Source organism: Balaenoptera acutorostrata, chromosome 17, assembly GCF_949987535.1.
Source record: "Balaenoptera acutorostrata chromosome 17, mBalAcu1.1, whole genome shotgun sequence".
In the NCBI taxonomy this organism is placed as follows: domain Eukaryota; kingdom Metazoa; phylum Chordata; class Mammalia; order Artiodactyla; family Balaenopteridae; genus Balaenoptera; species Balaenoptera acutorostrata.
This window is the reverse complement of record NC_080080.1, coordinates 37,054,749-37,071,575: the sequence shown is the minus strand read 5'-3', so window position 1 is coordinate 37,071,575 and position 16,827 is coordinate 37,054,749. Positions and strand designations below refer to the sequence as shown.

The 16,827-nt window shown below is 49.5% G+C and overlaps 1 protein-coding gene across 10 annotated transcripts in view; it reads left to right on the top strand.

The window, feature by feature from the left end:
- Positions 1-16,827, top strand: part of VPS13B (vacuolar protein sorting 13 homolog B) — a 769,553-nt gene that overhangs the window by 750,606 nt on the left and 2,120 nt on the right. For all 10 annotated transcript variants that reach the window (XM_057531718.1, XM_057531717.1, XM_057531723.1 and 7 more), the window contains 5 exons: positions 1,773-1,949; positions 3,879-4,049; positions 10,402-10,578; positions 12,869-12,971; positions 13,470-13,719. In XM_057531718.1, the coding sequence (XP_057387701.1) occupies positions 1,773-1,949; positions 3,879-4,049; positions 10,402-10,578; positions 12,869-12,971; positions 13,470-13,719 (878 nt within the window). The remainder of the gene's footprint in view (positions 1-1,772; positions 1,950-3,878; positions 4,050-10,401; positions 10,579-12,868; positions 12,972-13,469; positions 13,720-16,827) is intronic.

Genomic DNA, 16,827 nt, shown 5'->3' with positions numbered 1-16,827 from the left:
TGCTTGGCAGTAGCTACGCACCTTTCTTTATCTCTATATGGAGCTTTAGGAGAGAAGGGGAATTAAGATGTTTCTAGTCCAATCTTCTGCCTCCAGGCGAACCTTACAACTATGCCAAGCTAAAGGAAATTTGTTGTTTCTTTACCTCCAGAGAAGGCCCTCCAAGGGAGACTATTCCACAGCCTTCCACGGTACCCTGCCTACTCAGCGCAGCCTGGGCTCCCAGGAAGAGGGAGGGTGGGCTCTGGAACCAGCTAAACCTGGCTTGGAACCCTCGCACGTGTCTAAACGGCGGGGAGACTGTGAACTGACTCAACCTCTGAGCCGCAGTTTCCTCCTTGTCCTGCCTGCCCTTGAGATGGTGGAGACGGGGTAACACCGTGTCGGAGTAGGCTCTGTCCCCTGCACCTGGAACAGTCCCTGAACCCAGGGAGAGGCTCAGTCCTTGGCTAATCTGAATTTGCACGGAGGCAGCTACTAGGACTTGAAGAGTTGCTGTGAGAATTGAGGGAGTTGAATGCCTGGCGCCCATAGGCGCTTCCATTTATAATCTGCATCTTCTGGAAGTTATTCCCTCTTTTAACCTAAACCCTAGTGTTGTCTTCTAATGTTCCAGAGAAGAGAGGTGGGCTCAAAATTTAAGAACGTTCCTCTCTACAAGGGCTGGGCCTGGGAACCCTTCAGGGCTCTGGCTTGGCTCTTGCACCCGTACCTTCCCTACCCTCTGGGACTGATGACTTGACTGGGGGTCTCTGTCACAGGCCTGGCCTCCAAAACCCTGCTGGGGGGCGGCAGGATCGGCTCCCACACGGGTCCTGTCCCCGTGGCCTCCCCGTTAAAGCGCTCGCCGCCCTGGGCTGGAGAGGCCATGGTGTCCCCAGGGGGAGCTGTCTGTTCGGCATCCTCTCCTGAGCCCCCGGCCCTTGCCTGCACCTCCCGTCCTCCGGGCGAGAGCCCCGAGCCCCCCACCCGGGGAGGAAGGCGAAGGGGAGCCGCTCCAGCCTCCACACCACAGCCCCGTTCCCACGGGGCCGAGCGCTCGGCAGTCGGGCCGCCGCTGAGCGGGCCGGCTCCTGGCGAGCCCCAGCTCAAGTAGGAAACCAGATCCAAAGCTCCCCTCCTGGGACATTCGCGGGGAACACGCCCCTCTCGCTAACCTAATCAGCATGTCCCTGTCACTAGAGTTTACACAACTGAAGCTGGGCTTGAAGGGGAAACATTTCTCTGGCTCCAGCTCCACTCCAAAGGGAAGCGCTCAGCTTGGTAGGATTGGGGAAGATTAAAACTAACTGCTCCATCCTTGTCAGAACTGTGCATCCCCTTTGCAACACCGCATTTAGCATCTGGCCTCCTCCCCTGACCAGGCGTCTCCTCCTCATCCTGGTGCCTCCGCTGCCCAAGGAGGTTTTAAGGGTAACTTCCCGGCCTGCGAACACCTGCAGCCCCAGGGACTGCCTTTCCTGGGGGCGGGAGCATTGTCCCCTGCACACGGGTCCCTTTTAGCAGGAATACGGGAGGCTCGGGCAGGGAAGTCATATTAAAGCTATTTGTGAGGCCGCCAAAAGGATCACTTTGATTTATAAAGTATGAAAGTTTGCCATTTATGAATTCACAGTGAATGAGTTATTTCCCATATTTTGCTCCAAAGGAGCTTATTACATTCTCCATTCTAGTGTGAAAAATGAATTGCAGGGAAAATGGGTCACTTGTCCCATATGTTGAAAGTGCTGTGTTTAAGATTTCAGTAACCCCTTCCCTTTGGTCCCTCACAGGCTGGGTGGTTGGATCCCTGGAAATCCTTGGCAGCCCGGCAAGTTTGGTGCGAAGCATCGGGAATGGGATCGCCGACTTCTTCAGGCTTCCGTACGAGGGGCTGACCCGAGGCCCGGGAGCCTTTGTGAGCGGAGTTTCCAGAGGGACGACATCATTTGTGAAGCACATTTCCAAAGGTAGCTATTCGGGTTCCTTGTAATGAGGCCTTATTTTCATTCCTTCCCTCTCTTATTTTTTATTTTTAAAGAACGTGTTAAAAGTTTTCAGTGAATTAAGTTTGCCTCTAACTTTGTTTGGCTTGTTAGCTGGCAGTGAAGTGTTGGATTTGTAACAAAGCTCATATATAATGTCTTATATTTTAAACAGATCACTGCTTGCCTGTAGTGTGTGAAAATGTTTCAGAAACTTCAGAATTTGAAACCTCCCAATGGGAAAACAAGGATTGGCTCAACTGTTATTCCATGTGATAAATACAGAAATATTAAAGGTGTTCAAGACTTCTGCTAAACATCAGAAATCCTACACTGTGTTGCCTCATCATATTTTTTTAAATATAGATACAGTTGTCATAACTTTTGTAAGGCTATGGATACATTTTGACGTGGAAGTCGATTGGGAGGTGAAAGAGCCAGCTTTTCCCTAGCACGCCACGTAAACAGTGCCACCTTGTGGCCCAGACGGGTCATCAGGCGCAGAAGCCAAACTGCCGCCCACAAGAAGGAGAGCGTGCTTTCCTTTCATCCGTGTGTTTGTTTGCCCATATTTTGGTCAGGTTGGCAGTGACTCGGGAACTAACAAGGGCCATCTGAGTCCCCGTTTCTTCTCAGCAGGAGGCAGGGGAAACAGGGCAAAGGCCTCCTCCCCCATAAAAGGCTTTTTACTGTCAACAGTACTGCAACTCTGAGTGGGCAGGTTACAGAAGTCTCTAGAAGGCCTCAAACAAGACTTGAGCTCGAAATACGAGAACCCATGATCCATAGAGGGGGACTGGCAAGAGAACAGCAAGAGCAATAAACCAAATTCCATGGACAATCACGGGACCACTCCCCCGGGGCCCCGGTCATCCGGGAGGCCTGTGAGCCAAGCTGCAGGAACTCACAGATGAGTCACTGGTGGATTTCTCACTCTTGACACTTGAATCTTTGTGGTTCTGTTGTTTTTATTTTAAAATAAGACAACCAACACTTGCTAAATTGCACTCCGGCAGTAATTTTAGCATAGTGACTCACTGAATGTTTTTTACACTTGTTCTCTCCTTCTCTTAGGAAAATCTGTTTGGTTTGTCTGTGTGTGTGTACGTGGATTTTTTCTTTTCAGATGACTGGTTAAGATGCAGCTGCAAAAACAACATCTTCCATTTCTTCTGAAAACTAGACATCCAATAACAGATGAACTAATTCATTAGCTTCAGGATATGTCCGTTGATGTCTTTCAGTTTTTCTCACTGGGGTCTATGCAGACTTGCTAGAGGGGATTATGACTGTCTTGAGCAAGATGCAGAAATAGCCTTTCTTGGGAAAACCAGACAGAATCGTGGCTTTCACATGCTTTACTCCCTTTGTTGTCCTCACTGTTTTTCAGCTAACACCCTGAATATCAAAATCACGCATATTCTCTGTGGCATAATAATTATTTCCTGACTGTCAAATGATAAAAGTAGAAACATTCCTTTACGATCTGTTTAAAATTCAGCAACATAACCTTACCCTTTCAAATCAGAGCAGGCAAATTGCAACCTTCAAAACTGGGCCTCAGTGAGGACTTCAAAACTAACTATTTTAGCCAAGCCCTAACAGTCAAATGAAAGTGCATGATAGCCTCCTATGAGGCCGTGGGCATTCTTCTGGTAACAGAGGTTCTAATTCTACCCGCTGTGAGGAGTGCCATCACCCTTGTCAGCAAGTGTGCATCTTCACCTCATTGTCTTAAGGCTGCTTCTTCAAACTGATCGAGGGGAAGCCACCCTCACTCTCCATGGGCGAGTCCAGAAGGCGGATGTGCTTCCACCTCCCTCTCCCCTCCCCCACAGCGCTCCAGGGACCACTCCCCTAGGGGCCACCGTCTATGTGACCAGGAGACCAACCCACGTGCTCTTGTGCCCTCAGGTACCCTCACCTCTATCACCAACCTGGCCACGAGCCTGGCCCGGAACATGGACCGGCTCTCGCTGGATGAGGAGCATTACAACCGGCAGGAGGAGTGGCGGCGGCAGCTCCCGGAGAGCCTAGGCGAGGGGCTCCGGCAGGGCCTGTCCCGGCTGGGCATCAGCCTGCTCGGTAAGGGACTGCCAGGGACCGGGGCCCAGGACTTCCCACGGGCTGGTTGTGGACTGTCCCTCTTTCTGCAGAGATGCTGAGGCTCAGAGAGGCCAAGGCACGCATTCTGGTTCCTACCCTGGCCAGCGGGGCTCTGGAACCGGCACCCTCTCCAGAGCCCTTGTGCGGCTGCGCAGGGCCATCCTGGGACCTGGGCGCTCCCCGCTCCCCGCTCCCCGCCGGTCGCGTTCCCGCCTTCCCTCGCCTCTGGTGGGAGATGCCTCTCTGCGTCCTCGTGGCTTCCGTAAGACATCATTCACTCCGTAGGGCCCCGCGCGCGGGGTGTCAACACAAGGACGGCAGCCCACAGCTGCATGCTTGCTGAAGGGAGCAACGGGCAAACCTCCTGAAGCGCTTGCTGCCTCTCTGCCACAGATACTGCAAACGCCTGCTTGTGTTTGGGAAGCACTTGAGCAATGTGCAAATGTCATGTAAACTTCAGTGAGGAGCCCACTTTTCCCTTTTATTTTTTTAAGAATGCCAGATCTGCCTGACTCCGAGTAATTGCCATTTGTCAAGCAGCCAGATGGTATAGCTAGAGATGAAGATTGCTAGGGGTATTTCCAAATATTACAAATGTTTGAAAAATAAGTTGCTTTGGAAAATCTATGAAAAGGAAGCTTCAGAGCTGAAATTTTACAGAGCAGGATTTTCAAGGGTATCTTTTGTTTATTTGTTTGCAAAGGAATTTAAAACTGTATTGCTTGGCAGCCTGCCTGCCGAGCATCTGAAGGAGTGTGCATCTTGCAGAGATCAAAGTGGCCCAAAGCAGGGAGAGCAAAGGTCAGAAAAGATGAGCTTGAAAGGATTTGTCCTCTCTCCAGGCTGCAGTTCTGTACATAACCCCCCCGACTCGCAGGGGGGCCAGCTGAGGCCCCGAGAGGAAGTCGTAAGATGTTACAACTTCAGGTTAAGTTACTAGAAAGTGTTTAAGCCCTCACCTGCGGTGGTGTGGGGCACGGTCCTGTGATGATGTGTGGGAACGGGGACCCGGGGTGGAGCAGCTGGTCAAGGAGCGACCCCGCCGGCAGAGTGGCTGCTCTGGGGAAGGGCAGATGGCGGGGGGGGGGGGGGGGGGGAGCCGGTCCTCGGGAGCCAGCGGACCCCAGGCTCAGATGTCCAGGCCCTTTCTCTGTGACCTCAGAGCTTCTCTTTTGTAAATTGGGGCTGAAAATTACTCTGCTGTTATTGGAAGTAATGCTGGTCGGTTGTGTGCCAGGCATAGGGTCCATGTTTGGTAAACAGCACCTTCATTATATTCTGGTAGCAAAGGAACTATAAGAGTTGCCTGGTTTCACAGAGTGTCCCCGCAGAGAGAGACATCTGAGCAGTGGCAGGAGCATTTCTGCTTTAGTTTTAGTCCAGTGGGTTCAGTTGCTGTAACCACAGGAAGTGTCAGTGAGGTTATCTTGGAGCCCTCAAGCCATCATTTGGGAACTGTGGGACCTCTTTCTGCTAAGAATCGTGGCTTTACATGCCCTCTGCTCTGGGCAGGAGAGCTTCCTTCTCGCTGTCCAAGCGCTTCTTGGATGGAGGCGCTCAGCAGAGGAGACCTGAGCCGGCTGGCACGTGGCTGTCCCCATCCTGACTAATCTGTTCTCTCCCCACCCAGAGAAGCCCACATCCACCACCCATTTTCCACAGTGTAAAACTGTGCCTGATGGTAGAAATCAGTTACGTGGGGAGCCATGGTTCTGCCTTTGTGATGTCATCCTTTCCAGCATGGCTCCTGTTATTAACCAGGGTAGAAAATCCTAAACCTTTGAACTTTGCTGTAGCCATCATGTTTTGTACTCACTCATCCATGCAAAGAACCACTTAGCCTGTCTGTGGAAACTACAGTAGGCTCGTGGAGTCTGTGGGCCCCTAAGAGCTCCACTCCCAGAAGCACATGTGTGTCCATTTCTGTGCTTCTCAGGCTAAGGTTGGCCCAACCAGCTTCCTTTCCTGGAAGAGTTCAAGAACTCTCTGTATCCCACATAATCACTGGGTCATTTCAAAACGTCTGGTCCTTGATGTGTGGCAGGAAGAAAGGGGAGAGTAGGACCAACCAAGTCCCCTCACCTGGAAAAGTATAGATTTGTCACCATTTAATCCATCCCCAGAAGTGGTGTATAAAACTGCCAAATGCCAGTAAATGCCCGATTGAAGTTAGAGCTATTATCATATAATAGTTTGAAAGCCATGCTTGGTGAAATCAAAATGCTAGTTCCTCAGTTTCTTCCTTTATAAGACATAAACATAAATGACCTGGTCAGTAAAAAATATATTTAAATAACACTTCTGGGTTGTCAAAGTACTTTCACATGGGTCATCTTATTTGATCTTCAAACCTAGGCATGAATGAGGTTAAGTGACTTGCCCAGGTCAAACCTCCAGGCAGGACAAGAACCTGGGCCTTCCCACATGTCACCCACCCTGGAGGGCTCCAAGCCTGGAAACGATCAGGATGTGGGGAGACTGAACAATTGACAGTTCCAGGGTAGGAAAAATCCATTTCCCCCAAATGTTTATGGGTTTGATGGGCCTTCTTGACTCGGCTTGGCCCTCATGGGGACACGGTGGAGCGTTATGAGGCACTTGAAAAATCAAAGGACGTCTTTAGCTGTCCTGCCCAGCCCCATCGCCCCGGGATAGTGAGGAAGTGTTGGGCTGCAGAGAGATGCCGCGGAGGCTCCTGCAGGAAATCCACAACCGTTTTCAGAAAGCAGTGGCTTTTGGAAAAACTCTGTTTAGCCTGCAGAGTTGGCATCAGGCTTGCCCGCATTTATCAGATCCGTTCCCCGGATGCCCCCACTTTCTACCACCCCCTGGAGCCTGCTGAGAGAGGATGTGAGCTCCGTGTCGCAGCTGCACGGCACGTCCCCTCCCAGGTGGGACTTCTCCCTGGTGAATACCTAAGGCAGGATGTCAGAACTCGCTTCCCTGGCCCATGCCTGAGCTGGATGAAGCGCTGCTGGCTTTCCCAGCAGCCACACCTGTCTTGACGGCCGCTCTCGGGATGCCCTTCGGAATCCCGACCACGTAGGCCTCCACCAGGTGAGTCGGCACGGTTTCGCGAGCGAGCGAGTGAAGAGCTCGGCACCGAGAAGGCGCTTAACACACAGTCCGGCTGATGCTGCCCTCAGCCATCAGCACCCTGCTTTGCAGTTAGAAGGGAATTTGGGAATAACAGACGTGCTTCCTTCTCAGTTTGCTCATCTGTCGTGGTCAAAACAAGCAAGCCTCAAGCCGGGATGCCTAATACACTCTGTGGGGTTCGTTTGTCCCTGGAACGTGAGCTGTGGAGCGGTGTCCCAGCCCAGGCCTGTGCCTCCGCTATTGTGATTTTAAAAAAAATGTTCAGAATAAAATTACAACATGTAATAAGGCAGCACCAAAATAGCCACACAGGCAGAACATTCATAGATAGTGACCCGGTGAGTTTTGCCTAAGGCTGGGGAGCAAGTCACAGAAGAGGTGAGGGAGGGTCTTTTAGTTCCCTTGCTAAACAGAGCAAGCCCTCCTCTTCCAGCAAAGGGTAGGAAAGGAAGCACGTCTGGGACTTCCCTGGTGGTCCAGTGGTTAGGACTCCATGCTTCCCCTGCAGGGGGGAACGGGTTCAATCCCCGGTCAGAGAACTAAGATCCCGCATACCGCGCAGTGTGACCAAAAAAAAAGAGGAAAGGAAGCACATCCGGCTTCTGCCCTGCCCAGCACACGAGGGGGGTCCGGGGAAGCGCCCCTTCCCTCCCTGCCTCACTTCATCACATCACAGCCGGCTCCATGTGGCTGCCCTCCCCGTGGGCCTGATGCCAGCGGACAAGTTTGGGGATCAGTCGCCGCTAACTAAAGCCTCAGAGCAGAGTTGGAGTGTATGGCAGTAAATAATTTACCAGTTGTGGGATTTAGCGGGATTACACTGCCTGAGAGACCCTCTGAAGCCCTGGGAGAGCTGCCTCTCAGGCTCAGCTGCAGACGCGGGCCGGGCTGCCGGTCTCTCACGCACCTGGAGCCCAGTGAGGTGTCGGTGTGTGTGACAGGCCGGCCTCCCGCCTGGGGCCTGGCACTGGCCCAGGGCATGCGCTCCTGCAGCTCCTTCTCTACCTCTTAGCATCTAACACCTTGTCACGGGGTTCAGGCTTTCCACTTTGGGGGCTGCCTGAAGAATTTATCTATCAAAGTTTATCTATCAGAGCCTTCACCGTGGCCGGTGGCTGGAGAAAGTGGAAGATCAAAGGGGAGTTTCACTGTGATACGGGTTTGCACTTAGGCAGATCCAAGTCAGAGCCTTGTGTGGATAATCACTGCTCTATGCTCCTTGTGCTGGTCAGGCCTGACACATTAAAGGAAAATGGGAGATTTTCACCTGCCCCCCAACTCTGTTTTAATAGTGTTAACAGCAATCTGCCCTTCAGAGAAGACATTTCTACCAGAAATACAGGCAATAACTTATTGGTGAATTTGTAATTATTTACCCCACCTTTTCTACTGTTAAGCATGGAAATCTTTCAAAGAAATCAGAAAGTGAAATCACAAAGTCTGTGTTCTTTGATTTGATGCTATTCACTTTGAACTGTCTGCTATGAAATGATTTGAAGAGAAGACCCCAGGGTTCTTGCCTCTCCCAGTGCAGCCGGTTCCATTAATACTTCCCAGCTGCCCTGACTTCTGACCTCATAGATGGAGAGCAGAACATCAGATTCCTCAGACTGAAAACAGGAGGCGAGCTCCCAGCCCAAGCACCAAGACCGGGTGTCTTGGGGGGTGCTGAGACTGCCATCCCTTGGCGCCTGATAGCCAAGGTGGCCCAGGCCAGCTGTGAGCAGCTTCTTCCACTTCCCTCATCATTTCTTTAAGAGGTTTGGGAAGCGGTGGTCTAGGCTGGGAAACAGACCTGTCGCCTCAGGTCATTCTTAATCTGTCAGTACATAAACTTAAATGGCTCTGTCAAAATTTAGAGGAGTGGAATCCATGAAGAACATTGCCTTTACAACTGACCCAAAGGAACTGGCCTTTCATTTTACTGGATTTCGTTCAATGGAATATTACTTGAAATTAGCAGGTCATTAACTGAGAACTGGAAATCTCCCTTTACCCAGGAGACTGAATTAGTGGCATTTGGAATAATGGGATTTGACATGTACTACAATTTCTACCAGGGGACTGTGCATTTTCATTAATCCTAGCAGGTTTGAGCTGAAAACAGAGAATTCTGTCAAGAATTGTAATGAAATTTCTACCTCTTACTGGGTTAGGGAACCCTTCCCTCTGACACGGCAAAAAATCTGGACTGTTGGGGCCTTTAGTCGAACTCATCCCTGGTCCCTCAAGGTAAGAGGAGCAAGGGGGGGACCCACAGAGGCTGAGGGATTCGCCCTCCAGCTCCGAGCATGGCCTGGCTGACCCGTGGGAAAGCCGTTAGAGCAAAGTGCCTTGAGCGCAGGGTTTGTAGCTGTTCTCAAGTGAACGGTAAGCGGCCAAACCTCAGCTGAAGTGAGAGAAAAGGAAATTCTTCCAAGACTGGCAAAGGAAAGAGCTTGTTTTATAAACAGGATCAGTGAATAGCTTGGTGGTTAAGAGCGAGGCTGTGACTCGACTCCCTGGACTCCAATCCTGGCTCAAGCGCAGGGCAGCTGTGTGACCTTGGGAAAAACTCCTTAACCTCCCTGTGCCTCGGTGGCCTTGTCTAGGAACTGAGGGTAAGAGCCACGCCTGATTCCCTAGGGTTGTGAGAATTAACGATCTCCTACAAGTAAGCTCTTAGCACACAGTAAGCACTCAAAACAGATTTGCTATAATAGCAATAATAATTACTATATCAACAATTACTCTTATTATATAATTATTAACATATTAACATTACATTACTATTAAATAATTGCTCTTATTCTTACTAAAAGAGAGAACAAGGAAAGGGGCTGGCCCTTTTCAGTTTTTTCATCCTCTTGATTCAGTGAAAATGTATTAGGCTCACTCTCCTCCTAAGGAATTGTTAGCTCTTGTCCCTAAAGTGTGTTGCCTGATTTCTGGAAAAGGATGTGTGGGTGTCACTTGGGAATAGTCTGGCATGTTTATTAAATTCGAAACTGAACTTCACAGATCCTGTGTTGGGCCAAACCCAGTCTGAACTTTGTGTTTTGATGAAGATAATAATGTCTAACACATCCTCAATGTACTTAGATAAATGGTAAACAAATGCATAGTAAAGAGCTTTATAATGAGGGTGGGGTTTCATTTTCAATCCAAACAAAACTGTGCTCCAGATTGAAGGTTTTCTCTTTCTCAGGATTTTATGCATCAGTCCTCACCCGGGGCTTTTTTTGTTTTTCAGGTGCAATTGCTGGTATAGTCGATCAGCCAATGCAGAACTTCCAGAAAACATCGGAGGCTCATGGTTCAGCAGGACACAAGGCCAAGGGTGTTATCTCCGGCGTGGGGAAAGGAATCATGGGAGTGTTCACGAAGCCCATTGGAGGGGCTGCTGAGCTCGTGTCACAGACTGGCTACGGTGAGTCCTGGAGAACCAGCCAACTCAGACATCACCGATAAATTTGCGTTATTATACCAAGGTTTCCCTAAGATAATCTAGCCCCTCACATGACAGAGGAGTGAAAAATAAAATAGATAAATCTATAAATAAATAGTCCTTTTTCTTACTTCTTTATGCTTATTTACACAAAGAGTTGAATTGGACTATGACTAATAAATTACGATAATAAAATTATAAAGCCAGGAAATCAATTAATAATTTCAGTATATACAGGTCACAGAATCTTTTTACAGTCATTTAATAAAATCGACTTTAATGCAAAGTAACCAGTTAGAGGTTGAGGGCAATAAATCCAATATACTGAAGCAGAAAGTAGACTTACTTTTTCTGGTGAGCAATTTGAAAGAAAAAAATAAGTTATAAAGCAGGAAGATATCTTTAAAAGACAATGCATATGTATGTGGAGAATGAGAGAGAGAGGAGCATGCGTGTGGCGGTGGGTGCATGCACTTGCCCGTGCAGCTTGGCGTCAGGCATGGCTTTCTCGCCAGCAACTGTGCTGCTCTCGCAGCCAGGCCCAGTCTCCTGGCCAGTGTCAGCGAAGGTGCATGATCTGCCACTGAAAACCCTTCCCCGAGCAGACAGGTGCGGAGAACTTGGGCTCGTGGAACTGCCGCATTAGGCTGGTGCCAGGCCTCTCCGCACATGCGCGTGCACGCAGGAGCAGTGGGTGCGTGCGAAAGGAAGCGCCTCCGCCTGTGCTAATTCTCTACATTCTTGGCAGAGCACATTAAAGTGACTTTACAGAACCAGGCAACTGGAATTGTTACCTTTTTTTTTTGGGCCGGACCTCGCGGCTTGCAGAATCTTAGTTCCCCGACCAGGCACTGAACACTCGGCCCTTGGCAGTGAAAGTGCAGAGTCCTAACCACTGGACCGCCAGGGACCCTAGAATTGTTAACCTTTTTACCTAAAATCGGTGTCATCGTTTTGGTCATGAAGTGGCTGGCTGGCTGGAACCACAAACTATGGGCAGGAGCTCTGCATCTGTATCTGCATCTGGCCATAAAGTCTGCAGGGTGCATTTGACTGCGGCCTCCTGCGCCTCACTCGGTCTGACAAGAGGCAGCCCACACTAGGGCATAAAACCCGTGTCTGAAAGGAAGAGAGCGGGAGACGAGTGCCCACACTCAGGCAACCATCCGGAGAGGCTCCTTTAAGAGACCACACAGACAGGAACATGTGTTCCTCTCCGCTCTTCCCCTCACCTCCTTCCCCTCAAGTTCTGTCTCTCACTCCTGTGGATGACATTTTCACTCGCAGGGAAACTGACAAAAAGAACTGCTGCAACTTATAACTGGACAAAGTTAAATGCTCCCTTATCAAATACTTAACACGTTAATAAAAACAGTATTCCATTTTGCTATAGACTGCAGTGAGGTAAAGTCAACTTATACTTCATAAATTCCTCTGGTCTTGAAAATGCCATTGTCCCTCACTGTGTGTTTCCCAAGGCTGAGGAACTCTCCCTTATGTAAGAGCACCTCAGAACAGAGCCTCACGTGGCCTTGCTGGTTTCCATCATTCCTGTAAAACTTTTATTACCGCACTGAAGGTTTTACAAACCACTAACTCAGTCTAATGACTGTGCCTCGTTTATAAACATTTACAAGCCCTCGGAAGGCACACATGCTGTACCATCTTTGGTTCCGAAGCGTCTCTCTGGAGGGCTGCATGACTGCTGCTGGGTGCCCTCGTCTGGTGCTGGCACAGGGAGAGCGTGTAGTAAACCAGAGGCCCCAAGAGCACTCATAAATGTATATGGATTCATGTTTAACAGCTGGATTAAGTCACTTAAATACTGCATCTAGACAAACCGTGTGCCTTTGTGTGCATCTCTGTGTATGTTGTGTTTTCTATTTCACCAGCCACAGCACAGATACGGAAGTATTGTAGTATTAAGCAAGGAAGTCAACTAACAATCTTGACTTTTGTATCACATAAATTGTAAATGATGTGTAAGCTATTGCTCCAGACTGATTACTCCCAGGAGCATTATGCGTCCTCTAATTGCCAGTCTATGCTTGGACTGCAGCTCATTCATATTTCAGTTTGCAGCTAATATAAGATCACCAGGGTTAAGAGCATTGCAATGTTTAATGATTATCTATATACTTGCTTCCAAAGATGTGATATCATTTTGGATCTGTAGCATTTTATGGATGGCTTTAAGCAGATGACATCACTGTAGCATGAAACTGTTTTCCAGAAAACAGCTAGTAAAACTCCCTTACTTCTCTTACCACAGGTATTTTACACGGAGCTGGACTTTCTCAGCTTCCCAAACAGCGCTATCAGCCAAGTGATCTGCATGCTGACCAGGCTCCAAATAGCCACGTCAAATACGTCTGGTAAAATTATCTAGACACTTGTTCAACTGTACACGTGCGCTGTATGTTAACAGGGCCTGGCTTGCTCTCAAGCTAACGGGCCACACTTCCAGGGGAGCCCAAGAGGAGCAGCTGTTTTCGGGGAAAGGCTGCCATCCACGGATCTGGGCTGGCAGCAGGACACAATGCCCCCCTCCCACACGTCCCACTCAGGGGAGGATGCGCACTGGCAGAGGTGCCCGGGCCTGCAAGAGGGCCTGAGATTCTCTATGGAGCCAGTGTTCTAATTAGGGGTGACATTTCTAATGGGGAGAAAAGGAATTACCAAAGCCAAGGGATATCTTTGTCTCCAGGAGGAGCTGGGTTCTGTTGACCAGAATCAGAATTCAAGTGACAATTACATTTCAAACTGAAATAATCAGATTGGTGAGGGCCTCTGCCTTGGTACAAACAGTGAGCCCTGATAAGTGACCATCTTTTCTAAGCTGGCTTTGGCCTCATTTTTCTCCTCTGAAACAGGAAAATGCTTCAGTCTCTGGGCAGACCAGAAGTCCACATGGCCCTGGATGTGGTTCTGGTGAGGGGCTCGGGCCAGGAGCACGAAGGGTGCTTGCTGCTGACGTCGGAAGTGCTCTTCGTGGTGAGTGTCAGCGAGGACACCCAGCAGCAGGCCTTCCCTGTCACGGAGATCGACTGTGCGCAGGACAGCAAGCAAAGCAACCTGCTCATCGTGCAGCTTAAGCAGCCAAGAGTGGCCTGTGACGTAGAGGTACGTTTCGGAAAACAGGGTGACCAGGGTCAGCTGCCGGCAAAGTTGAGACACAGGGTGACCGCAGGTACCAGGCATTTATGGGCCAGCAGCGTCTGGCGTGGGTGCTGGAGACCAGGAGGGCTGCCAGGGGAAGGGGTGTGGGCAGCAAGGAGGCCGATGGACTCAAGAGCTGGGGCTAAGCCACCTATAGGAATTGAAGGTTGGTTGTCATGGAACTGGGGTGCTGGAGCTTCAAAACAAGCAGGTCTGAACAAGAAGGGCCAGGACCAAGGCAGCAATTCCATGCAAATACTCCACGAAGCAGGCCTCCTGGTCTGAACCCCACAGAGCAGGCCCAAGTCTGCACGTGGCCTGGGAGTGACTGCAGCAGGTCACTTTAGCAGGGACAGGAGAGGACCACCATAGAAGTGAGGGGTGTCATGAGTGAAACAAGGCACAAGCAGTAGGCCTGACCTTTGCAAGCTCACAAACCAGGAGGCCTGACTCACTCCCATCCCTCATTCCCAACTCCTGAGAGTTCAGGGTCAAAATTTTGTCAACTCTCTCCCATCCCCTGCCCTATATTTTGTGTGGCTCTGTGTTCCCTTTCCAATAGGATGGTTTCCCATCCCCGAAGTACCACAGGGTACCTCCTGGGGATGCTGTTCAGGCTCTTGGGGCAGCTCCCTGGCCACACAGCTCCTGAGATGTGCTGGCTGCTGGCTCCCGGCTCCACATAAGTTGATGTAGAATGGATGTTCAGGTGGGGCATTCTGGGTGTCAGGGGTCAAAGGTGAGCAGCAGTGCAGCCCGGGGTGAGCAGGTGCACCCACTGCCAAACTGCTCTGCCCCTGCCCTCCCTGCTGACTGCCTGATCCATGGGGCCCTGAGAGTTGACCTCAGAGACAGACATCTTTTCCCACACAGCTTGATGGGGATGGATCAGAGGCAAGGTGTAGCCTGCTGGCCCTAACTTAGGGTCTGAGTAGCCCCAGGAAGAGGACAGCAAACCTGCCTCCAGCAGGTCCTGCCTGATTCCTTCTTTCATTATTTTCTTCCTGGTATGGGAGCCTGCGTCTCCCTCACACCACTGTTTGCGTAAAATTATTTGAGAAGATGGAAGGCAGCCAACCACAACAACTCTGAGATTTCTCTAGTTTCTTGGATCGTAATCAGTCAGGCTTTAAGCTGGGGCTTGGCACTAAGACTACATTGCTGGTTCGAGTTGATGACTTTCTGGGAATAAACAGAGGTCAGATGTCCAGCCTGACTTTATTAGATCTGCCAAAATCTTCTGATCCAGATGACAATAAAGCAGCAGTGTTCTGGCTACAGGCCTTGGCAGGGGATAGTATCATTATCTTCAAGTCCTTGGTCCTTAACGAGAAGCTCCCAAAGCCCTGAGGAATATCTGTGACCATTGTTATTCCTTAGTTGCTTGGGAAATATTTCAGATCTTTCTTAAACTATTGAGACTAGAGAATCATCTTTAGCTGTTAAACTGTCTTCAACTGTGATCCTTCTCTTTGGCTTTTCTGCTTGAGGAGGGGGTACTGTGGGGAATTACAGCTGGAGGGGAACAGACCTCAGTTTCTCCGGGGGTTACTGAGATGACAGGTGGAGTCACCCCTTCCCCCCCCCCCCCGCCAGAAGTTGCCAAGGCTAACTGAGACCATGGGATCAGTGAGTTAGTTAGAGGCAGAAGCACTAACAAACACTCTGGACGCCATGCTCACCACTCGTTTTCCATTGGTGTTCAGTGATAACAGGGTTGGGATGAAGGGGTGGCTGAAACAGAGGCAGGAAGAGATGACTGAGGGCAGGAATACTGCAGGGCAGCTACTGAGCTTACACAGCAGCACCCGGCACTGGGCAGACCTGGGCAAACCGGTAGATACCAAGCATGCTTTCAGCCTCCAAACTGCACTTTCTCACTGTTTCCTTTACCTCTAAACCCCAACTCCTTATTAACAAAAAGTAACTGCCCGATTAATCCTGTGTCCACACCCTAACCTCCTCCCTCACCCTGATGGAGACCCAAGCTGCAGAACAAAATGGTCTTTTTTTTGAGAGATAGTAGACCCTTCCTTAATAGCACTATAATCCAGTGTATTTTCAAAATGGGAGTAGGGGAGTCACTTGGCGGTGCTGCCTGACCATACATTTTCCTCAGTGGCCATGCCTAACCTAATCCACAGATGTGAAGCTGGGCTGGGAAGCCTACCCATTATCTTCCAGTGAAAACTAAAGAACAGTATTTTAAAATCTTTACATGAAATGGCTTTTCTGGGATTTTTGCTCTAGATGCTAGGAAACACAGCTCCTTTGAATTTTGGAAGGAATTAATTTGTAGATGACATCATTTGGTATATTCAAATATGGCAGGATTTTTTTAAAAACCAGCATTTGCTTTTCTTAGTTAAATGCAGCCATTTTTAGGGTAATAATAATTGCTTAATATGCCTGGCACATTACTGAAATCCCTTATGAGAGGCTCACAATGAGTCAGGAGGTCAATTTATTCCTTGGCCATGTTCCTTTCACAACACGGGTTTTCCTGTGCTGCTGTTCAGGAGGAGCAATTAAGACTCTTGTGTATTCAGAGCTTTCCAGCTGAATCCTGACCCCATCAAATGATATCATCAGAGCTCTGGCTTTTGCCTGGTGGTGCACAGCTTTCATCTGTCAGTGAATCTTTGGGGGCCTTTATTTTCTTTCCCAAGCTTAAAAATATGAGACGGAACTCTAATGGATGCCCTACTTATTCCTTATTTCTCTGGCAGGCAGACCTCCCTCTTTACCATCCCACTGGCTTTCTGCAGCTTTTAAGACACCCTTGGCTGCATCGTCTCTGTGCCCTACACAGAAATATATAAATTCTTTACTACTATTTCAAAACCTAAAAAGCCCTCATTAAAATGTTTATAATTCTTCCAGAGTAGTCTTCCCAACATTTGGTAGGTAAAGACCACTGAAAGGTCAGTGGCTACCTGATCCCCACAGGTCAGTGGCTTACACAGGAGACTTCCCACTCCACTTGATTTACACAATAGATACAGAATTTCAGGATGGGAGGAATTTATAGCTCCACTTGCCTTTGATGGGTACTTTCTCAGAGAATCTCTC